General features: G+C 39.1%; 1 protein-coding gene across 2 annotated transcripts in view; it reads right to left on the bottom strand.

The window, feature by feature from the left end:
- LOC136864387 (CTTNBP2 N-terminal-like protein) overlaps nucleotides 1-25,039 on the bottom strand; it is a 441,040-nt gene that overhangs the window by 168,497 nt on the left and 247,504 nt on the right. The window contains exon 8 of one of the 2 annotated variants that reach the window (XM_067141317.2): nucleotides 2,680-2,700. The exons of the other annotated variant lie outside the window; for it this stretch is intronic. Coding sequence (XP_066997418.2) covers nucleotides 2,680-2,700 — 21 coding nt within the window. The remainder of the gene's footprint in view (nucleotides 1-2,679; nucleotides 2,701-25,039) is intronic. 2 annotated transcript variants of the gene reach the window in all.

The raw sequence follows: 25,039 nt of genomic DNA on the forward strand, positions 1-25,039 counted from the left end.
CTCCGGAATCCCCTCATTGGAAAAAAGTCAGAGCTGAAAAGTCATGCATCAAACTCGCTTTGAAAGGAAAGAGGTTTGACGATATTCCTGACATCCAACGAAAAGTGATGAGGCTTTTGAACACCATCCCAAAATGAAACCTTCTTGCAAAGTTTCCAGGACATGCATCGCTGATCTTAGCAGTGCATACTCATGGGAGGGGACTATTTTGAAGGACAGTAAGGTCACTGTCGTGTATTGTTCATCTATGTTGATAGTACAGGACTATTCACCGAACTTTATTGTCACAGGTTGTATAAGCAAACTGCATGTAATTCACTGGTAGAAATTATGAAGAGCAACTGAAAGGAAAAGTTCACTCCAGCCAATAAAAGCTGTTTTAAATGTGAAACAGCCATCTAGGGTATATGGGAGAACACCATAAAAATAATAGGTAGTGACTGATGTACTTAGTATATGCAGTAATATGCACTGATGAGCAACTGAATTAGAGATACCTAGCTACTTGCATGCAGCACCTCCTTTGCCCTGATGACGGTGCGGCATGGCATTGCACTGAACTCTACAAGACAATGGAAGAGATGGAAACCAAAACGATCCTTGACCGCCATACAGCTTCCCATAACGCACGGAGATTGGTAGGAGCCGCGCCCAGGGTACGAATATCCCTCTCGACAGCATATCCCAAATGTGTTCAATAGGATTGGATTTAGCTAGTTAGCTATTTATTTCACATCACACCGACACAGATAGGTCTTATGTCGACGATGGGATAGGCCTAGGAATGGGAAGGATGCGGTCGTGGCCTTAATTAAGGTACAGCCCCAGCATTTGCCTGTTGTGAAAATGGGAAACCACAGAAAACCATCTTCAGGGCTGCCGACAGTGGGGTTTGAACCCACTATCTCCCGGATGCAAGTTCACAGCTGCGCACTCCTAACCGCACGGCCAACTCGCCCGGTAGGATTGGATCAAGTGACTTTGTGAGTCAGACAAGCATCCTGATGTCCCTGGCTGTTCATCAGACCAATCAGCCACAAATCAGGGACAATGGGCCAGTGCACTGTCTTGCTATAGGAACAGGAATCCTACAGGGTGAAAGAGGTGAACAAATGGGTAGACAAGTTCTGACAGCAGGTTCCTGTATCGTTCGCCGACAAGGGACATCGGAATATGTACCAGGGGTTCCAGTTCATCCCAAGAGAACGGTCCCCCGTTTGCCTGACCTACCACGGTGCTATTTTGCAAAAACACAGCTATCCCTAATACAATTGCTTATCAGTGTAGAAGGGACAGGAATATTCAAACATCTTTACAGAAATGAATGATTGTACAAAGAAAAATGGCAATTTCCAATGTAATGTAATTCAGGTGAAAGTATATTACTAACATATCATGATTTCCTGAAACTGTCCAAAAGCAATAGTAACTTTCTTATGAAGTATCTTCACTACAACTGCCCTCAGATAGGATATTCAGCCTTACTACAGTATTTTAGCTCTGCACAAAACATTCATGCCATATAAACAACACACAACAGCTGAAAATATCACAATGTAATTAAAGTGGTTGTGAAAATTCAATGTTCCAGAAGTAGGTTTTCTTTCAAAATCCTTCATAGTAATGTTAAAACCACATTTTGCAAATACAGAAGCAGTTCTATAAATCTATAAAGTTATATTACCATAACAGAAATATACTGAATGTACAGGATATACAATAGTAATTATCTACATTCTCACAGTTATAACAAACACATAGTATTCCTGCAGTTTATCTGTGATCTCTATGCCAAAACAACATGCAAACTACTCTAATCAATCAACTACCCAAAGCAAATCTCAAACACACAATATGAGACTGCTGGCAGAAGGTGAGTATAGCGTGATTAATCCAGGCTCCACCAATATCAGATTTACACCCGATAAGTACACAAAATATGAACAAGAAAGCATAATAGTAAGTTGATAATTTGATATGAATTTTAAGTTAACATGTTAGAAAAGAACCCTTGGTAGAAAAGGAAAATAATAAATGCCAGCAATCCCAGGCAGCTGAATGAGTGACATGCCCAAACATTGCTTAGAAATTCAAGAAAGACATGCTGAAGGAAGACAATATACATGATCTCTTAAGAGAAATCAGATCATACTGCAGGAGGAAGGGAGGGGAGACGACATGTGCAGAGACCACCAAGACTACTATGAACGTGTGAATGCTTTGTACCCTAGATCAATTTTAGAGAAGCTTCCTGACTTTCCATGCTGGACCAACATTTGAAAAAATATATAAATATATGTACATAGTTTAAAGTATAAAATTAACTTTCAATTATAAATAAATCATCTCGTATCATAAAACTAATGATCTTGATAGGAAGCACAATATAATGAATTATATTTTAAAGTACTGCCAGGTAACTTATCAAGACCACGCTATAAAATGAACAGCTGGGTGGACCAAAAGTAAGACAGATTTGTAAGAAACAAAATAATAGTTGGAAACTGAATTGAACCCCAGCCAAAAGGCTGTAACACTTGGACAAGCATAACTTCTAAAGTTGTTTTTGTGCAAAACCACTTTATATCAATCTTTCCCATAATATAAGACAGCAAGGATGATGTTTTAAGCACACACAGGCACCAAATAAAAAGGTTTTAAATAGACAAGTTTACTAACCTGTAAGGGCCCAGCACGCTCCTTGAAAAAAAAAAAAGCAAGTACAAAACAATCATGAACATGCAAATTTTCCCCAACATTTTTGATGATCCATAACTCTGACAATTTTACAAGTGAAACCTCTAGTTAGCTACTAATAACACAAAATGAGGGACTGAAGAAACTAGTAATCATTTTGATATTAAAAAACATGCAACAATTTTTAAAAAAGATCAGGTTTCACAAGAACAAGGCCATGTGTTAACAGTGCAACAGTAATGTAGATCAATTTTGCTACAGTTTGAAAACATATAGAAAACAAATCCATGGAATGCCATGAACAGGCAAGGGAAAATTATCAGTAGATACTTTCAATTTTATTCATAAAAATTCGAACACACAATGGCCAAGTCTTCAGTACTCTGCACTGTACTAACAAAGTTTTCAAGAGAACCCAAATATAATGCATCAATAATTAAAGATACTGAGTGAAAGTGAAAGGAAAAAAAAAAAGATAAAAATACACAACAGTTCGATAAAGGCTGCTAAACACCTGAAACTCTAACAAAGGTGGCATGCAACAAAATGGTTCTGATTTTACAACAAATCTGCCCTGGATTCAACTTACTGACATATCCTAGGAACATTAAACTACAACCTACAATTCCATTTACCTTTCAGTAATTTATGCCCCCTTATTGACATATTTTATACAAATGAATTCACAGAAACTAACCACAAAGGTTAAACATGTTGGTCTACTAGCACATGCGAAAAGGACAAACGAACAAGCAGGTTAATCCATTGGTGCTCTATGTCATAGGTATACTGTACAGTTACTTCTGTTTACCCAAGAATGTAGTTATATAAAGGTTGGAAAATTAATGGCAAACAGATGTAATGAGGTACTACATTGGAGGTCATTGCAATTGCACCCCAGATAAGAAATACCAAACTTATCACAAGTTTTCCTCAAAAGCTAAGGTACTGAATATATGGACTTCAGAAAATGAAAACAAGCATTTAATTTTCTTGGTGTACAATCTTCCTTGTGATGGCAATTGAACAAAAATATTTTAATTTATCTTTTAAATTCTAATACAACTGATGTGGATGCATCTGGATAACAGGGAATTATGATGGACAAGAACAGGTTTTAGAAGAACAACTACATTTACAAAGAATTAAACCAACTTCATAACTGTTATTACAAGTAAATAAATTCTTATCGCGGAACACTTTCAATTGTTTTTGATTGGTCATCCATAGAAATATGACTCCTAGGACAGCAACACGCTATATCTTAAGCCCAATACCAGCATTGCAGTTAGAAGTTATTTTTGTAAGTTTTAGTGGAAGCCATACCTTTTCAGTTTTGACTTCATTAATTCTTAACTGTGAGGTTCTGCAATCTGTCAAAACTAATTTATGATTAAATAAAATTTAGAAAATACCTGAAAAAGAAATAATTTAACAACAGATTATACCTGAAAAAGAAACAATTTAGTTAATAATAAAACAACATGTTTCATTCAGCATCATCATCATCAGTTTTCCACTCCAGTTGCCCGGGTGTGGTTTATGAGCACTCTCTACTTCTGTCTGTCCATGTACCACTCTTCTCTCAAGAGGCCAGATTCCATCAAATCACACTTTTAATTTTAGTAATACTTTATTTTATGAATCGATTAATGTTATTAAGAAGAGCAAAATCGTTATGTTAGTGGTAATTAAGTTTAGTGTTCAGGGAAATAGGAAATAATATTCACATCAGTTACTGTAGTCACCCATCATAAAGCATGGCGTCTACTGTAACGTACGCGTAGGAGTGCTCTGTCTATATTTCACAGAAGCCGCATAACTGGTAGCATATTTGTCCTGCAAGTGTGTGCTAAGTGATCTTGTACAAGTGTGGTTCAAGTTTGGACATAAATAATAAGAGATATTTCCATCCAGAAAGTGAATGAGCGGATTAATGCTTTTGAAGCAACGATGAAGGACTTTCAGGCGTGCCTTCAATTGTTATCCAGCTCTGCCAACCCCAGTGAAGAGTCCCTAGACTCGCTGCGTCAGGATTTTTGAGACTTCCGAGGTGCCATCTCCCCTGAACTTGCCGTGCTGAAAGAAGAGCTATGCAAGTTAGCACAGCAGCTGGACCATCAAGAAGAAAGTTAGAAATTTCATTTTGTTCCGTATTGAACTGGGATTACAGTAAAATGAAAATGTTAAAGGTCCACCATTTCAATACCATGAATGTTTATTGATGTGAATATATATCACATAACGTTTAAAGAAGATTGGTACTAGTTTCGACGCTCATTGCGCATCATCATCAGCCAACAAATCAATTGAGCATAATACAACTCAAATAGCAATATATAACATATGATAGCAGGACTCGAACCTACGCTCTCCCGAATGCACACTACTACAGTCGCGCTGAAGCTCTGCGGAGATTAATGCGTGTAAAATAAAACATAAATAATAGTGTTGCTGCCATCTCACCACCATCAGCTCTGACCATTTGCTTTCCTAGAAGCAGGCCTTCCGGTGTTTTGTGTTATGTTTATTTCTCGACTCATAGAGTAGTATAAACTGTGCACTAAAACCAGTGACAATTATAGCTTTCGTTATGTTCCTTTCAAGGCTAAGTACTTATTTTATTCCTTTTAAACACATCAACCCTTTCTGTCCTGTCACGTGTTCGTCTGTCATACACACTTTGCAAACCCATCACGTGTACAAGGTGCTTACATGCCTGGTATCCATTCTGTGGCTGAACTCACTCCCAGGAAACTGCTTGCGCCTCAATATGTCCTTGCCCGACTTCACGCCCTTTAATGCAGCATGCAAAACAACACATGCTGTTCTTATTTATATCTCAAAAAGTAATTGTCCGATATTGAAAATACTTACATATTTGAACTTGTACGCAGATGAACTTTTAAATCAGCTGTATGAATTTATGCCGTTCCATTTAAAAATTTGGAGTTAGTATCAATATCGCAGTTGTTAATCACCCCATGAGACTAAGTAGCACGTTATTTTACAAGACCATGCATACCATTTACGAATATGAAAACAGAATGCTGATATCTTTAATGGTTTAGAAGTTATTTGCGTGTAACATGTTAGGTGAATAACCCTGTATATTCACATCAATAAACATTCATGGTATTGAAAAGGTGGACCTTTAACACATTTTCAAGGTGGACCTTTAACATTTTCATTTTACTGCATCAAGAAGAACTCATTGATGAAGGAGAGCAGTACAGCCGTAGAAACTGCCTCCTAATCCATGGGGTCTCCGAGGAACCACGGGAGGACATTTACAAGAAAGTGAGGGAAACCTTCCGAATGAAGTTGAACGTGGACTTCACAATGGAGAGCTTCGACTGGTGCCACAGGATTGGGCGGCCTCAGCGCTCAGCAGCTGAAATGGTATCTACAGGAAGACGCCCTATAATAGTTCAATTTACCTGCTACCATGAACGTGACCACGCGTGGAAGGCAAAGCTGCTCCTGAAAGTCACAAAGGTACTCATTACCGAGTCCCTCACCAAAACCCATAAGAGTATATTAAACCTTAATAGGGATCACTTCGGGCCATCCCGCGTATGGACACAAGATGGGCGCATCGTGAATCACCTTCCTAATGGGACGGAAATATCCATCACCACTGTAGCGGAACTGGACAGCATAAAAAATCTGCGGGATATCAGTGACAACTGAAATGAAACAGCACAGCTCGATAGTGTATTTTCTTATTATTCATAAGCGTTTCAGTAAGTGTATTATGTGTGTAACTGTGTGTGTGTTAGTGGTAGTCAGTGTAAGCATTTATCAGGATGTCGAGGTAAGTTGCATGCTATTTCTGTTATACTATTTCGTTACCATTCCATTACTCAGCTGATCCAGAGCTCTGTACCTGACACTGACCTTGGCAACATCCCCCCCTCTCACCACAGGCTCTCCCCTCAAACAGGCGTTATCTCCCTCTACCAACTGTTTACATGATGATGATGATGCTTGTTGTTTTAAGGGGCCTAACATCGAAGGTCATCGGCCCCCCAACTGTTTACAGTGCTGCCATGTCAATGTACTTCCCTTGGTAGCACACTTCGACAAAATTCAAGCCATAATGAGGGAAAATAATATCCATATCCTTGGTATTAGTGAAAGCTGGCTTACACCGAGCATACCCTCTGGTATGGCACAACTTGACCAGTGTTCCCTCTTACGTTACAATAGATCTGATGGCAGAAAAGAAGATGCAGAAAAACTTAAAAAGCCGGGTGATATGTGTATCATCTAACAATGCACAGCTAGGGCCAGAATTCATGTTTGTTGAAGTCATTATTACCCAACAGAAACTCCTTATAGTTATTGTATACAAGCCGCCCAAAATAACAAATATGACTGAATTCGAATTTCGCTCACTTGACCTACTGCCTAGTTACGAGCATATTATTGCCATAGGCGACTTTAACACTAACCTACTTACTAAAACATACGAAACTAAACAATTTATTGACATGTTTTCTTCCTGCGATATGAACATTCTCCATTTAGAGCATACTAATCACACTTACACAGATAACTACGGAATAGACATGCTCATTGACCACATTGTGACAAATAATCCAAACGAAGTTATAACTCACGGCCAGATTCCGGTCCCAGCTATCTCTACTCGTGACCTTATCTACCTATCCTACTCCCTCCGAATGCCAAAATATAAACCTAAGTATGTTATTTCCAGAAACACAAAAGGCATTGACATGGACGAGTTAAGACATGACGCTTAAAATCTACCCTGGAATGACATACTCCTATTGGACGACATAAACCCGAAAGTCGACAAGTTTAACTCCCTTGTAATCGCTCTGTACGATAAACGTGCCCCTAAGCGACAGATAAAAGTTACTCACCCATTTTGTCCTTGACTAAATAACGAAATTAAAAACATGATGGCCCACTGTGATGCACTTTATCGACGCTTTAAACTAACTCAAGACCAAAGTGACTTAGAAAATCATCGGGTCCTTAGAAATAGAGTTAAACAGCTAGTTAGAAACCGTAAATTTACTTACTTGCGAAACATGACTGCAAACATGAATTCTAGTAGTGCTTGGAAAGTGCTTCGTTCCTTAGGCATAGGGAAACTTCAGCAACAACCTCATATATAATATATAATTTCGTGTGGCTATTTCTAGCCGAGTGCAGCCCTTGTAAGGCAGACCCTCCGATGAGGGTGGGCGGCATCTGCTATGTGTAGGTAACTGCGTGTTTTTGTGGTGAAGGATAGTGTTATGTGTTGTGTGTGAGTTGCAGGGATGTTAGGGACATCACAAACACCCAGCCCCCGGGCCATTGGAATTAACCAATGAAGGTTAAAATCCCCGACCCGGCCGGGAATCGAACCCGGGACCCTCTGAACCGAAGGCCAGTACGCTGACCATTCAGCCAACGAGTCGGACAGCAACAACCCCATGTGCCAAACATACCACTCGATAAGTTAAATGAGTTTTTTACTAAAGAAAGAACACCACCTAATGTACGAAATTCCCCATACTCAGTACCCAACTCCGTAATGAACCCTTTACCTGACCAACAACATTTTACATTCCACCCCATTACTGCTAATAAAGTTAAAAGAGTGTTATATTCTATCAAATCAAAAGCTAGAGGAATGGATGATATCCCTATAACTGTCTTACACAACATTATTGGTGCTGTTTTACCAATTATTACCCACATTTTTAACTACTGCCTTAAAAATGGAACCTTTCCTTCACTATGGAAACTAGCCAATGTTATCCCTGTGCCTAAGAAACCTGACCCGTCCCAACCATCCGACTACAGACAAATTTCTATTTTAGCTGCGATTTCCAAAGCACTCGAGCATCTGGTTCATGAGTAGGTGTTAGAATACTTAAACAACCATTATCTCATACACCCACATTGCAATCTGCTTCAAGAAGGGACACAGCACAGCAACCGCCCGGCTCAAAGTGACTGAGGACATACGACACGCTATGGACCAAAGACTGGTGACGATACTTAATCTCCTCTATTTCAGTAACGCAATTGACACTATAAACATCCAGGGTCTATTAAACAAGATGCAATCTTACTACTTCGATCAACAAACTATTACTTCCTTTTCATTGTACCTCAAAAATCGTGCGCAACGAACTATAACCCTTGATCAAACCTCTCACTAGCTAACCAGGAAGGAAGGCACGCCACAGGGTAGTATTTTAGGCCCTTTGCTCTTTAATTTGTACATAAACAACATTTCATATAATTTAAAGAATTGTAGCTACCATCTTTATGCGGACGACTTACAAATATACTGTCACTGTAAGATGTCTAATTTGCCTCAAGCCATAACAGGCATCAATACTGACCTTAAGCGACTTAATGCTTACTCCTTGAAAAATTTCCTCCTTCTTAACCCTCTGAAACCCGCAAAACGGCCGCAAATTTAGTTTTTTTCTAAAAAAAAAAAAGTATTCAGATCAAATCGTAGCGGGAAAAGCTGTCAGGTATGCTAACGTTACTCTATTCGGCGTATGGAGGCACCACTATCGGCCTTCTCCCTTGACCGATGTGGTGTCGGTTCAGTAAAAGTGATAACAGTGAGCAGACCTACGGCCAGCTTGCAGCTACGCGGTCATGTAAGTACTATCGAATTATGTTTTCTTGGTGTTCTAGTAAGGCACCTGGGATGGTGCAGTGATGGGAATGGCTATTCATTGAAAATTATCCCCCAAATAACATTGTCCATTCCCAGATTTGTCGTATTTTCGCTTCTGTCGTAGGGACCGCAGATTTCGTACCGATGAAGATATTCTTCGATGTTTACGAGAACTATCTGACGGTGAAGCTGAGGAGGAAGGACATATCGAGAGTGAAGGAAGTAATGTTGATTACGAACTCGAGAATATAGAACAAGAGGATACTTGTTCAGATTCTGAACAGTCGTTACAAGAAGGGGAGGGAGATGCCAGATTGGATGAAGAAATGCCGCTTGAGGATGACGATATTTCTGGATTACGTTTTTATATTGGTAGGGACCAGGAAACATTATGGGTAAATGATTCAAAATATACAACCACTTCTTCAGGAAAAACAAGAGCTAAAAATATTATTCGAATTTTGCCTGGACAGAAAGGAACTGCACGAGACGCCAAAACCCCTCTAGTTACACTTCTACATATCATAAGTCTCCACATGATAGATGAACTTGTGAAATACACAAATATTTCTATAACAAAGATTCACCAAAACAGACGCCAGCACTGGCAAGAACATGGAAAAGTCAATGGATGTAACAGGGACTTCAGATTGACAAATAGGGAAGAAATCATGGCACTTATTGGTGCTCCCTTTATGATTGCGAATCCATAGAAATATGACTCCTAGGACAAAAACACACTATATCTTCAACCCAATACCAGCATTGCAGTTAGAAGTTATTTTTGTATGATAAGTCAAATCGAGCTAATGTGAGGGAACTGTGGAAAATCGATGGGACAGGACTGATAATGCTCAGTGCGAATTTCAGCTTCAATAGGTTTTTGCTTCTTTTACGATGCCCTCGTTTTGATGACGTAACAACCAGAGCTGCCAAGACAAAAACTGACAAATTGGCCCCTGTTCATGACTTCCACTCCCAATTCGTCAAAAATTGCCAAATTAGCTACAGCATGGGTGAACTTATGACAATAGATGAGATGCTTGTTGCCTTTCATGGCAACTATTTATGCACAAAAAAAAAAAAAAAAACCACAGCAAAATATGGCATCAAAATGTATGCAATTGTGGACAGTAAGACATTTTACACACATACAATTGAAATATATTGTAGAAAGCAGCCTGAGGGACCCTATTTTGGACGTTCGAACAAGCCCCTGGACATTGTTAAACGATTGGTTGAACCACTAAAAAGTTCCAACCGTAACCTGACTACGGACAATTACTACTCAAGCATTCCCTTAGCAGACTATTTGCTCGAAAGTGGAATGACATTCCTAGGAACACTTAAAAGAAATAAAAAAGAGATACCTCCAGAATTTGTTAATGATCCTTCTCGTAAGGTGGGATCATCGTCATTTGGTTTTTAGTATGGTAAGTCCTTGGAGAGTTTTGCAATGAAGAGGAAAAGAACCCTCATTCTCTTGCCCACTTTGCACGATACTGCTGAAATAGACCCGGAAACAGGTAAACCTATAATGATATGACAAAAGGGGGTGTGGATTTGGTGGACCAGATGTGTTTCACATTGACCACAGCTAGGAAAACAAGATGGCCTATGACAGTATTCTTTAGGGAACTGGATATTACGGGAATTAACTCGCACAAAATTTACAGAACTAATGTCTGCAGAGAAGAAAATTTCAGAAGAAGGCATTATCTAGATGAACTTGTCCAGCTGTTGATGGAACAGAATCTCGAAACCAAGCTACGAACTCGAGGCTTCCGAAGGATATCCAACTTTTCCTCTCCAAATACAAGGAACACTCCGCTGTCCGTAATACCACCTCACCTGTTCAAAGAGGAATTTGTTACTTTTGTGGATCACATAAAAATAACAGAACAAGTCTTGTCTGCGAGAAATGCTCACACAAAGTTTGCAAAAAACACAGCAAACTAACAGTGATTTGCGAAAGATGCCAAGGAGATGATGAAGAAACTGAAGACTGACGAGAGATCAGACTGGAATAAATTATAGACGATGATGTGTCAGAGTTTTGTGATTTGGTAAAACGTGAATGCTGAGTTTCAGTTTTGTGATTACTAAAAAAAAAATAAAAAAAAAAAATAAAAAATTATTATACTCAATGAGAAACTTTTCTCAGCTTACCCCAGTATTATTTTCAAGTTTCTCAGTTCTTGTTTTTCTTGTGATTTTTAATTTTGTGACTTTTAAATTTTTATTTAGATTTCATGGGATACAAGTTATGGCTTCTTTTCATTTTCTTATTAGACACCCCCCCCCCCATGGTACTACAGCCCTTGAAGGGCCTTGGCCTACCAAGCGACCGCTGCTCAGCCTGAAGGCCTGCAGATTATGAGGTGTCGTGTGGTCAGCACAACGAAGCCTCTCGGCCGTTATTCTTGGCTTTCTAGACCGGGGCCGCCATCTCACCGTCAGATAGCTCCTCAATTCTAATCACGTAGGCTGAGTGGACCTCGAACCAGCCCTCAGGTCCAGGTAAAAATCCCTGACCTGGTCGGGAATCGAACCCGGGGCCTCCGGGTAAGAGGTACGCACGCTACCCCCACACCACGGGGCCGGCTCATTTTCTTATTAGGAGCAAGGTATTTTTGTATATGTATGCTAAATGTCCCCAAGGCAATACGTATTTTTTTCTTAGTTTTGATCGCAATGCAATGTATTATTTCTTGTGTTAAATATATGTTTATTCTACATGAGCGTGTTTTTCAAATGTTGTTATAGCTTCATACAACCGCATAGTTACAAAGTATTGCATTATGAGCAGAAAGAATAATAATGTTTTTCATGCGGCCAATTTGCCGCCACGCATTCTACTGCAACTTCAATTTACGCGGGTTCCAGAGGGTTAACCCCTCCAAGACACAAGCAATCATTATTGGCTCTCAAATATTGTTGACCACACTACGATATGAAACTATTCCTCCAGTTATACTGAATGGTAGAGTTATTCCATTCAGCCAAACTGTGAGAAATCTTGGAGTGACAATGAACAAAACTTTCAATTGGTCTGAATATATTAAGAATGTGTGTAAAAAAAATATTTTCGATACTTCATTCAGTCAAAAGAAAATGATATTTTACCTTGTAATGTGAGAGTCAAACTCATACAAACACTAGTGCTTCCCGTCCTCAACTACCGTGACGTCATTCTTGTAGACGCAACAAAAGAACAGACTTCGAAACTTCAGTGAGTGCTTAATTGTTGCCTTAGATTTATATACAGTCTGAGTTATGATACACATCTCACCCCATACCATCACACTATTTCATGGCTGAAACCTGATAAACAACAAACGTATCACATACTGATACAGATAAACAGACTGCTCTCTGAAGACAGACCACTATACATTTTATCCCAGCTGAAGTATTTGTCCTCCTTTCTATTCCTGTTCACCAATCCACTATGTACAACAATTTCTTTGTTGTGACAGGTTCTAGACTTTGGAATTCCCTGCCTGTCAGTGTCAGAAATACCACCTCATTACTTAAATTTAAGTCGGATTACTGAGACTACACTAACTCGTATGACTGGATGATCAAATGAATGCGAGTTAGAATGTAATGTATTTCTGTGTAGGTTATTATATACTATATAATATTATGTACTCGAACTCTGCTCCCAATGATGTATCACTACAATGGTTAAGTGTAAGAGAGGGCCAAGGGCCCTAACTTCGCCACCTACAAAGGATAAACAAACAAACAAACAAACAAACAAACAAACAAACAAACAAACAAACAAACAAACAAACAAATAAATGGTCACGTCCTAGTTCGTGAATCATGGGGCAACGGCTGAGCGGCCTAGTAAGTGGTCCTGAGAGTCGGGATAAAAGTTGCTAGGAAATAGGACTGGGCATCTCGGACATATTGTGGGTCATCGCCAACCTTGTGATCAGACGGCTAGGGCTATACCATCTACTGTAGTCCCAAAACCGTTAAAGGGGAGATCCTCGCTGGGACTATGTGCAAGTAGGGTAGCATCCTGGTTCACAGAATTTGCCGAGCTCAGAACATTTTAAGCAAGCCATGGACCCATGGGGATAACTGAGTCCCACTTCCATTTGACTTCTTGGAAACAACTCGGCAAACTAAATGGAATTTGATGGGAAGCTATCAATTTTAATGGGGCTTACGGAAGAAAAGAAGCAGAACTCGCTGAATCAGAAAAAGACGATGAGGCTGGATGTGTTGGGCGTAAATGATATTCGGGTAAGGGGAGAAAACGAGGAAGAGATTATGATGATGATGATGATGCTTGTTGTGTAAGAGGCCTAACATCTAGGTCATCGGCCCCTCATGGTACAAAATGAGACTAGTGAAATGGATGAATACGAATTTAAAAAATCAGTGGTTCCGACCTGCAATGCCTCACCTTCATAGAAACTATGTTACTGACCAAGGGACTGCTTCCAAAGTACAGTCCTGAATCGATGATGCTTGTTGTCTAAAGGGGTTCAAAATCCATGTCAACGGCCCCTCATAATGGCACTTACTGCTAGTAAAGTAGAACCACGGTATTTCTCATGTTGCGGTACTAATAAAAAATAGCGTAAACTCACGGTGTTCCAAACATTATGGTATTACTCACAAGTATTGTACACTGCACAGGTAACACAGACCTATGGTGCTTCTCACATAATGGCGCCATTCGTAGCGACTCTTACTATCCCGTGGTTCACCTCGCATATGTGCACTCACCACAGGGACTCGTACTATCCCGTAGTGTTTCTCATATAGTGGGTACTAATCACAGGCAACACAGACCAACGGTGTCGCTCATATAGTGGTACTAATCACAGGCAATGCCCAGACTCGTGGCGTTTCTCACATAATGGTACAAATCACAGGCAACGTAAGCCTGTGATGTTCTGCATATAGTGGTAATAATCACAGGTACTGGAAACCCACAGTGAACTGCTCTCTGCTGCTAATCACAACCTATTGTGTGCCTAAAATAGTGGTACTATTCACACGTAAAGGCGAGCCATGGTGTTTCCCGCGTGATACTAACCACAAGTAGTTTCATGGCTGTAAGTCAATCATCCCTTGGTCGCCTGCTTTTGTCGCCTCTTACGATAGGCAGGGGGTATTGTGGGTGTATTCTTCGTCTGTGTCCCCCACCCACAGCGGGTACAGGGAAGAGATAGGAGAATATAAAGTAATCTGAACAGGTGTTAAAAAGGGAAGGACATAGTTGTTTTAATTTTTTAATTACAATTTGCTTTACGTCGCACGGACACAGATAAGTCTTACGGTGACTGAACCACCAGCTAGGCCTCTCAAGCTGCTCAAATCATCCGCCAGCTCTCATTAGCATTAACTACTTCAAAACTCATGAACTCTCTGATGGAAATAGTTTCAACTCTAGGGAACAGATGTCACTAAAACTATTTACTAGCGAAGCCTAGAGTTCAAAGACTTTAATTAATTGTGAGAATATTTTTTTATCAAGTTCGAGCAGGTAATCTGTATTCTTTCGTCTGTTGCCATTCCTGCAATTAAAATGTTCCTCCAATGATATTCCCCCTCTCCTAAAAATCTATCCATCAATCACTTCTTTTCTTTCTTTTTCTTCTGAAAAACCCTGGGAAGCTACAATATAAAGAGTGATATTCTCTGTAATTGAGGACTTACATTGCAGCAGTGAAGAATTAATAGTGCTAGAGAGAGAAGGGTTCCACTGTAAGGGGAAACGATGGAGGAGAGGAAACGGTCAGCGTGATAAAGCAGTTATTATTTTTAATTTTTTTTTTGCTAGTTGCTTTACGTCGCACCGACACAGATAGGTCTTATGGCAACAATGGGACAGGGAAGGGCTAGGAGTGGGAAGGAAGCGGCCGTGGCCTTAATTAAGGTACAGCCCCAGCATTTGCCTGGTGTGAAAATGGGAAACCACGGAAAACCATTTTCAGGGCTGCCGACAGTAGGGTTCGAACCTACTATATCCCGAATACTGGATACTGGCCGCACTTAAGTGACTGCAGCTATTGAGCTTGGTAGAAAGCAGTTATAAGGCAGGCAGAATACAAACTATGTGATTTATCTGCGTGTGTACTTAGGGAAGATTTCTACACCCCCTTTTATAATGTAAATTTCAGTTCCAGGTTTTCTTAAATTTTAACATAGGGTTTGGTCTTGTGAACTTAGATTCAATGTAGACTTCCATTCCCCGTCTTCAGCTTTATAAATTTATCCCTAATGGGAACTTGTAAAATATAAGGAAGCACGAGTGATGTACCCTCGTTAAACTTCCTCTCAACTTAAATTTTGGTGATGAAGGTTTCTAACAGTTAAAATTTAATATCTTCTTTAAGACTTAAACTTTCTCCCTTAACTCAGTTACTGAGTAGAATGGATTAGCCTCCGCTTTGTCGGGCCTTATGCCCAATTAGTTACTGTATAAATTTTCTCTGGACTGCTTGGGTTTTGCCTCTATTCATTTTGGCTTTTGGCCCTTTTAAAATTTGCCTTTCTAGATCTTTCTTCCCCACTTTTGCAGCTATTTAGTGGGGGCTTTCTGCTCCTGTCAACTTTGGATAGGTACATCCTATTTCCTTGTGGATTCCCCTGTCCTGTAAATAAAGATTGTACAACTATTTTTCAAGCAACTGATTGTTACTTTTCAAATTATAATGTAACCTTCCAACCCATTTGTGGGCATAATTGTAAACTTTGTTAAATGGATTCCTGGAATCAAGGCCATGGTAATATTTCGTATATGTAACAACTGGGTTCGAGACACACCTTGCAAAATGTATCAGAAGCTATGGCTCCTTTCTTGAATGGTATTTAACATACCTTCTCTACAACTGTACAACATAACCTAAATTAATTATCTAACGGTGTGTAAAAGTCAAATTCGTTGTGCGTAATTCTGTAAAGTGTGTGAGTTTCTGTGCTCATATAGAGTAAATTATTTTGAGCTGTTGAGCTATTTCTTGTAATTAATTTCTGAGCTTCCAGGCTCGCTGTATTAATGAGCAGACATGCTCGCCTTTCGTGTAAAAAATCCTGATTTTATAATATATCTGAGCTTGGGCTCTACTTCTTGCTGTCTGAGCTTTCAGCTCTCTTCTTATTACCTTGTTGCATTGTTTAAATTGGCATAAAAAGAAAGAAAATTTCTCAAATTTTAATAGGCTTTCTCGAACTTCAATTTTCTTTTTGTCCAGCCCTTCACCCCTTACGTGTCTTTTCCTCTCTGCTCCACGGAAATCACCATAACAGCAATGATGGAAGGGCAGAGTGTGGAGAAGGACTATTCATCAGGAATACCATTCCATGCAACACAGCTTCTGTTAGACATGTACATGAGCGAATTATGAGGGTAGATTTAGCTGTCGGAGGATTAGGATGGGAACTGTCTCTGTGCATTCACCATGAGAAGGTGCAGATGAGGATGAAGTTAACAAGTTTTATGAAGCACAGAGCAACACTGTAAGACAGGGTGAACAGCAAGGATAAGATAGTGCTAATGGGCAATTTCAATGTGAGAGTTGGAAATAGAAGTCAAGGATATGAAAAGGTGATGAGTAAATGTGGGGATGATATGGAAGCAAATGGAAAATGTTTAGTGGACTTCTGTGCTAGTATGGGGATTAGCAACTATCAATACACTCTTCAAGTATAAGGCTATTCACCACAACACATCTGAAGAAAGGAGCACCAGATCTGCAAGTCTACATCATAACAGACCTCGAATTCAGGAAATCCCAATTGATAAACTTCATTATTGGGTATCCTCATTGACAGTAATTGAAATCTAGAAACTTCCACCTTTCAATGCATGTATTATTTGTGTTATCAAAAGAGAACACCTAATTACCAGGGCATGTTTCGTCCCTTAGTTTTGAGGCATCTTCAGCTTAGAAGTCAGCAGTCAGTCATCAACAATGCAAGCTGAGACACTTGCAAAAGGGGTCAGCGGGGAAACTCCTACAACATCTAAAAACAACGGAAGATTCACCATCTTAAAATCCATATTGTACTACACTTTACAACTGAGAGGAGTTTCTCCGGCTATAATTTCACATCTATATATATAAAATAACTTGTCCTGACTGACTGACTGACTGACTGACTGACTGACTGACTGACTGACTGACTGATACATCATTGCCGAGCCAAAACTACTGGACATAAAGAAATGGAATTTTGGGGATACATTCATATTAACATGTAGGTGTTCATTAAGAGAGGATTTTTGGATACTCCGTCGCTAAGGGGGTGAAAGGGGAGGGGGGTGAATTTTTAAAATGAGGATATCTATGTCTCAAAAACTTAACAGTTTAGAGATGTAAAAAATTGGTATTTGGAATCTCCTTAAAAAATAAAGAAATTCATATTTCTTTGTTTTTGGAAAATACCATTAAGGGGGATGAAAAAGGGGGGAAAGAGGTTGAACACCTTTTATGAGGAAACTAATATCACAAAAACTGAAGATGTTACAGACACGAAAATTTAAAATTTGGAATCTCCTTTGAAAATAAAGACACACATATTTTTGTGTTTTTGGATAATGTGAAGAATAGGGGGTGAACAGGAGTGACAAATGGGGTGAATTTTAAAACAGACTATATCTGCAAATTCTCTCAGACATATAACATATTACAGATTTGAAAACTGGCACTGTATTTGGAATTTCCTGTAAAAGTAAAGTAACATAATTTTTTTTTTTTGGAGAAACCACTTAAGGGGAACTGAAAAATGGGGTGAATTTTGAAAATAAGTGTATCTACATACATACATACATACATACATACATACATACATACATACATACATACATTATCATTATAGACTGTTATGCCTTTCAGCGTTCAGTCTGCAAGCCTCTGAGAATTTACTAAACGCCACCACAAACCTCGATTTGCAACTAGTGTTGTGGCCTCATTTAGTTCTATACCTCTTATCTTTAAATCGTTAGAAACAGAGTCTAACCATCGTCATTTTTGTCTCCCTCTACTTCTCTTACCCTCCATAACAGAGTCCATTATTCTCCTAGGTAACCTATCCTCCTCCATTCGCCTCACATGACCCCACCACCGAAGCCGGTTTATGCGTACAGCTTCATCCATCGAGTTCATTCCTAAATTAGCCTTTATCTCCTCATTCCGAGTACCCTCCTGCCATTGTTCCTACCTGTTTGTACCAGCAATCATTCTTGCTGCTTTCATGTCTGTTACTTCTAACTTACGAATAAGATATCCTGAGTCCACCCAGCTTTCGCTCCCGTAAAGCAAAGTTGGTCTGAAAACAGACCGAAGTACAGATAGTTTCGTCTGGGAGCTGACTTCCTTCTTACAGAATAATGCTGATCGCAACTGCGAGCTCACTGCATTAGCTTTACTACACCTTGATTCAATCTCACGTACTATATTACCATCCTGGGAGAACACACAACCTAAATACTTGAAATTATCGACCTGTTCTAGCTTTGTATCACCAATCTGACATTCAATTCTGTTGGATTTCTTACCTACTGACATCAATTTAGTCTTCGAGAGGCTAATTTTCATACCATACTCATTGCACCTATTTTCAACTTCCAAGATGTTAGACTGCAGGCTTTCGGCACAGTCTGCCATTAAGACCAAGTCGTCAGCATAGGCCAAACTGCTTACTACATTTCCACCTAACTGAATCCCTCCCTGCCATTTTATACCTTTCAGCATATGTTCCATGTAAACTAAAAAACAGCAAAGGTGAAAGGTTACAGCCTTGTCTAACTCCTTTAAGTACCCTGAACCAAGAACTCATTCAACCATCAATTCTCACTGAAGCCCAATTGTCAACATAAATGCTTTTGATTGATTTTAATGATCTACCTTTAATTCCATAGTCCCCCAGTATAGCGAACATTTTTTCCCTCGGTACCCTGTCATATCCTTTCACTAGATCTATGAAACATAAACACAACTGCCTATTCCTCTCGTAGCATTTTTCAATTACCTGGCGGATACTGAAAATCTGATCCTGACAGCCTCTCTGTGGTGTGAAGCATTATTTCACCAACATCATTTTCCTCCTCCCCATGGGCTTGGCTGTTTCCAACACCACCATGATGATTTCCTTTTACATTGAGAAGATGTTCAAAATATTCCCTCCACCTCTCCAGTGATTCCCTGGGATCTATTATGAGTTCACCTGAATTACTCAAAACACTGTTCATTTCCTTTTTCCCTCCCTTCCTCAGATTCTTTATTACTGTCCAGAAAGGTTTCCCTGCTGCTTGACCTAGCCTTTCCAGGTTATTACCAAAATCTTCCCCCGACTTCTTTTTGGATTCAACAACTATTTGTTTCGCTCTGTTTCTTTCATCTACGTACAAATCCCTGTCTGCCTCGGCCCTTGTTTGGAGCCATTTCTGTTAAGCCTTCTTTTTACGTTTACAGGCTGCTCTCACTTCATCATTCCACCAAGATGTTCGCCTTTTCCCATCTTTACACACAGTTGTTCCTAGGCATTCCCTTGCTGTTTCTACTACAGCATCCCCGTATGCCACCCATTCACTTTCTATATCCTGAGCCTGCTTACTGTCTACTGTTCGAAACTTCTCACTAATCATATCCATGTACTTCTGTCTAATTTCCTCGTCCTGGAGATTTTCTACCCTTATTCGTTTGCAGACAGATTTCACTTTCTCTACCCTAGGCCTAGAGATACTTAGTTCACTACAGATCAGATAGTGGTCTGTATCATCGAAAAATCCGCGAAAAATTTGTACGTTCCTAACAGATTTCCTGAATTCAAAATCTGTTAAGATATAGTCTATTATGGATCTGGTACCCCTAGCCTCCCATGTGTAGCGGTGAATAGCCTTATGCTTGAAGAATGTATTCGTAACAGCTAAACCCATACTAGCACAGAAGTCCAGCAAACGCTTCCCATTCCCATTAGCTTCCATATCTTCCCCACATTTACCAATCACCCTTTCGTATCCTTCAGTTCTATTCCCAACCCTCGCATTGAAATCGCCCATTAGCACTATTCTATCCTTGCTGTTGACCTTGACCACGATGTCACTCAATGCTTCATAAAACTTGACAACTTCATCCTCATCTGCACCTTCACATGGTGAATACACGGACACAATTCTTGTCCTAATTCCTCCCACTAACAAATCTTTTTTTTTTTTTTTTTTTTTTTTTTTTTTGGCTAGGGGCTTTACGTCGCACCGACACAGATAGGTCTTATGGAGACGATGGGATAGGAAAGGCATAGGAGTTGGAAGGAAGCGGCCGTGGTCTTAATTAAGGTACAGCCCCAGCATTTGCCCGGTGTGAAAATTGGAAACCACGGAAAAACATTTCCAGGGCTGCCGATAGTGAGATTCGAACCTACTATCTCCCGGATGCAAGCTCACAGCCGCATGCCTCTACGCGCACGGCCAACTCGCCCGGTACTGACAAATCTACCCACATCATTCGCTCATTTACGTGCCTAACAGAAACTATGTTGCGTGCAATGGTATTCCTGATAAAGAGCCCTACCCCAGACTCTGCCCTTTCCTTTCTAACACCCGTCAAGTATACTTTATAATCTCCTATCTCTTCCTCCTTACCTCCCGTTACCCGAATATCACTTACTCCTAGCACATCCAGATGCATCCTCTTTGCTGACTCAGCCAGTTCTACCTTCTTTCTTCCATAAGCCCCATTAATATTGATAGCTCCCCATCGAATTCCATTTCGTTCGCCAAGTTGTTTCCAAGGAGTCCCTCGCCTGTCAAATGGGAGTGGGACTCCATTACTCCCATAGGTCCGAGGCTTGCTTAAAGTGTTCTGAGCTCGGTAAATTCATGAAGCAGGATGCTGCCCTACTTGCACATATCTACAGTATCTACAGTATATCTAAAAATCCTAACATGTTGCAGACATGAAAATTGGTATTTGGAATATCCTTTAAAAATACAAAGACATGCATTTGTTGGGGGAATCAGCTTGGTAGAGGGGGTGGGGGTGGGGGTGGGGGGTGGAAATGGAGATGAATTCCTTTTACGAAGATACATATATCTCAAAAACTGAAGATGTTACAGTCGTGATAATTGGTATTTGGAAGCTCTTTTAAAGAAATTGGTACTGTTTGTTTTTGGAAAATTCACTTGAGTGGAGAGTGTGAAATGAAGTAAAAAAAATTGAATTCTTTTTCTGGAGAAACTTATGTCTCAAAACTGACAGTTACAGATGTGGAAATTGGTATTTGAGATCTCCTTCAAAAATACAGAAACACACATTTTTTGGGTGGGGGAAACCAACTTAACGGGCAGGGGTGGAGTGAAAAAGGAGTTGAATTATTTTCATGAGGATACTTATTTCTCAGGATACTTATTTCTCAAAAACTAAAGATGTTACAGATGTGAAAATTAGTATTGGAATCTCCTTTAAGAATAAAGATACATGCATTTTAGGGGGAAGGGGGCAGAGAAAAAGGAGTTTAATTCCTTTTTATGAGGATACATATATCTCAAAACTGAAGATGTTAGAGGCATGAACATTTGCATTTGGAATCTTCTTTCAAAGTAAAGAAACACGTGTTCTTTTGTCTTCGGAAAATCCACTTAACGGGGCTGAATGAATTGAAAAATTAGTTTAATTCTTTGTGTGAGGATACCTATATCTCAAAAACTAAAAATGTTAAAGACGTGAAAATTGGTATTTGGAATCTCCTTAAAAAATAAAGAGACATGCACTTTTGGGGAGGGAGGAATAAACTTAATGGGTAGGAAGGGGGGTGAAAAAGTAGTTCAATTCCTTTTATCAGTATACTTATATCTCAAAAACTGAAGATGTTACAGACGTAAAAATTAGTATCTGGAATCTCCTTTAAGAATGAAGTAACACGCATTTGTTTTTTGTTTTGTGTTTTGGAATATCGACGTAAGGGGTGTGGGGTTGAAAATAAGTAAATAAGGAGTTGAAATATGTTTATGAAGATACTTTATCTTTAAAACTGAAGCTGTTACAGATGTGAAAGTTGGTATTTTGAATTTTCTTTCAAAATAAAGAAACACTTTTTTTTTTGTTTTCGGAAATTCCCCTTAAGGTGGGAGAGGGGTGGAAAGAAGTGAAGAAGAAGAAGAAGAAGTTGAATTATTCTTATGAGTATACATTTATCTCAAAAACTGAAGGTGTTACAGACGTACAGGCATGAAAACCGGTATTTCGAATCTCCTTTAAAAATAATGAAACATGTATTCTTTTGTTTTCGGAAAATCCAGTTAAGGGGCTGAAAAGAATTAGAAAAGCGGGTGAATTTATAAAAAGATTATCGGTATATCTACATTATATGTCAAAAACTTAACATGTTAGAGACAAGGAACTTGGTATTTGGAAAGTCCTTTAAAAATACAGGAACCTGTACCTTTTTGTTTTCGGAGAAGGCACTTAACAGGGGTTGAGAAGTGAAAAAAATTGAATTTTTTTATGAGGATATTTAAATCTTAAAACTGAAGATGTTAAAGACGTGAAACTTGGTATTTGGAATATCCTTTAAAAATAAAGAAACATGTTTTTTGTTTTCGGAAAATACACTTAGATGCTGGTTGAGGGTGGGGGAAGGACTGATCAAGGGAATTAATTATTTTTATGGGGATACTTACGTATACAGTAGAGTCTCGCTCAACCGACCTTCGCTTATCCGACATTCCGTGTTATCAGTAGACTTAATTTTGAACTTTTGGTGGAGACTAAAGGACCTGCCAATATCTGGCCCCATTCTGCAAGAAAAGGCGATGTATTTCCAGAAGGAGTTTAATGAAGGGGACCCTAAATTTACTGCCAGTGCTGGGTGGCTTCATCGGTGGAAAAAACGGTGCGACATTAGGCAGCTTAATATCTGTGAAGAAAAACTGTCAGCTAAATCCGATGAGGTTGTGACATTTAAAAAAGAATGTCAAGTAATAATACTTGCTGAAGGATTAACCGGTTATCAGATTTTTAATTGTGATGAGACTGGGCGAAATTTCAAGATGCTGCCACCAAAAACTCTCGCAGCCCAAGCCGAGACGTCTGCACCTGGCTACAAGCATAGTAAGGAAAGATTTACTGTTCTTGCCTGTAGTAATGTTACTGGGTACTTAAAAGGAAAATTGCTTATGATTGGTAAAGCAAAGAAGTCTAGGGCATTTAAAAATATTTCTGTTAATCCTCTTCCAGTCCATTATACGAATCAGAAGGCTGCTTGGATGTCTGCTGACATCTTTAAAGACTGTTTTGTTACACAGTTTGTTCCAGATGTAGAAAAATTTCTAGCTTCAAACACTCCCCCTAGAAAACCTCTTCTTCAACTAGACAACGCTCCATCTCACCCAAATGAAAAGCAACTTAGAAGTGGTGACATCAAATTCATGTTCCTCCCTCCTAACGTGACGTCATTATGCCAGCCAGTGGACCAAGGTGTGCTGGAAACACTGAAGAGGAAATATCGGCGGAAACTCCTTTCATCCTTGATTGTTGGCAAGTTTCTTTTCATAAGATACTTGGAATGTTTTCGTTCAATACTGCATGTAGTGTACGACTGAACTGATAATTAAATAAATAGAGTGCTGTAAAACATGTTATTGTTTTAGTAATACAGTACAGCCTTCCTGTTTGTTTTAGTTCATTTTCAAAGTAATTCTGTATTATCGGACATTTTCGCTGATCCGACATACTCCAGGTCCCGTTTAGGTCGGATAATCGAGACTCTACTGTATTTCAAAAACCGAAGATGTTACAGATGTGGGAATATGTATTTGGAATCTCCTTTAAAAATAAAGAAACATGTATTTATTTTTTCGACTTGAGAGAAGACTGTTTCTCACATGTACAGTTCTATGTCGCATGGTCGTCTTAGCCCAAATTGTAACACCCACAAACGTGATTTACAAAGAATTTCAAGGGTAAATGGAACTCAATTTTTGGGTGAGTTTTTATACTTTAGGAATTTTCAGATAATGACTTAGTACAATGCCGAGGAACGATTACTTTGATCAAATTATGAAATCCACGCGAGCAAAGCCGCAGGGTAACTGCTAGTTTTACTATAAAATTACATACAGTACATGGCTTAATGCAGAGTTTTATATAATTATTCATTAATTTAAGAACAAAACAGCCAGTGAGATAGAATAATATTATAAAGACATAGTGTTTTTCATGAAGAAGGATGAAGACAACTGTAGCATATAATGTTTTTAAATATTTTAACATATTCATTATCTGTGTTTTAAATAATGTGTCTTTTGTCACTTTATGTATTATCTTCTAAGCTGAAGGTATCCAAAAACTAAGAGACGAAACATGTCCTTGTTATTAAATGTTCTCTTTAGATAACACAAATAATACATGCATAGAAAGGGGGAAGTCCCTTGCTAATTCAGAAAATCTGTTAGGAGCATGCGGGTATACCGGGTATTTTTTTGTGATACAGACCACTCTCTGGTCTGTAGTGAACTGAGTGAGTTGTTTAGAAACAAAATACGTAAGTCCACTTGTTAGGAAAAATGGGTAGTGGTAGAAGAAATACATCAGTAAATGAAGTATCTATTGGAGCATAAAAATTTAACAACAAAAGCTATAAAATCCTTAAATATTTCTCTTTCAAGAACCCAGGTTAGATGCAAAACAGATGAAGTCTGCTGAATTT

This window comes from Anabrus simplex, chromosome 2 (genome assembly GCF_040414725.1).
Source record: "Anabrus simplex isolate iqAnaSimp1 chromosome 2, ASM4041472v1, whole genome shotgun sequence".
In the NCBI taxonomy this organism is placed as follows: Eukaryota; Metazoa; Arthropoda; class Insecta; order Orthoptera; family Tettigoniidae; genus Anabrus; species Anabrus simplex.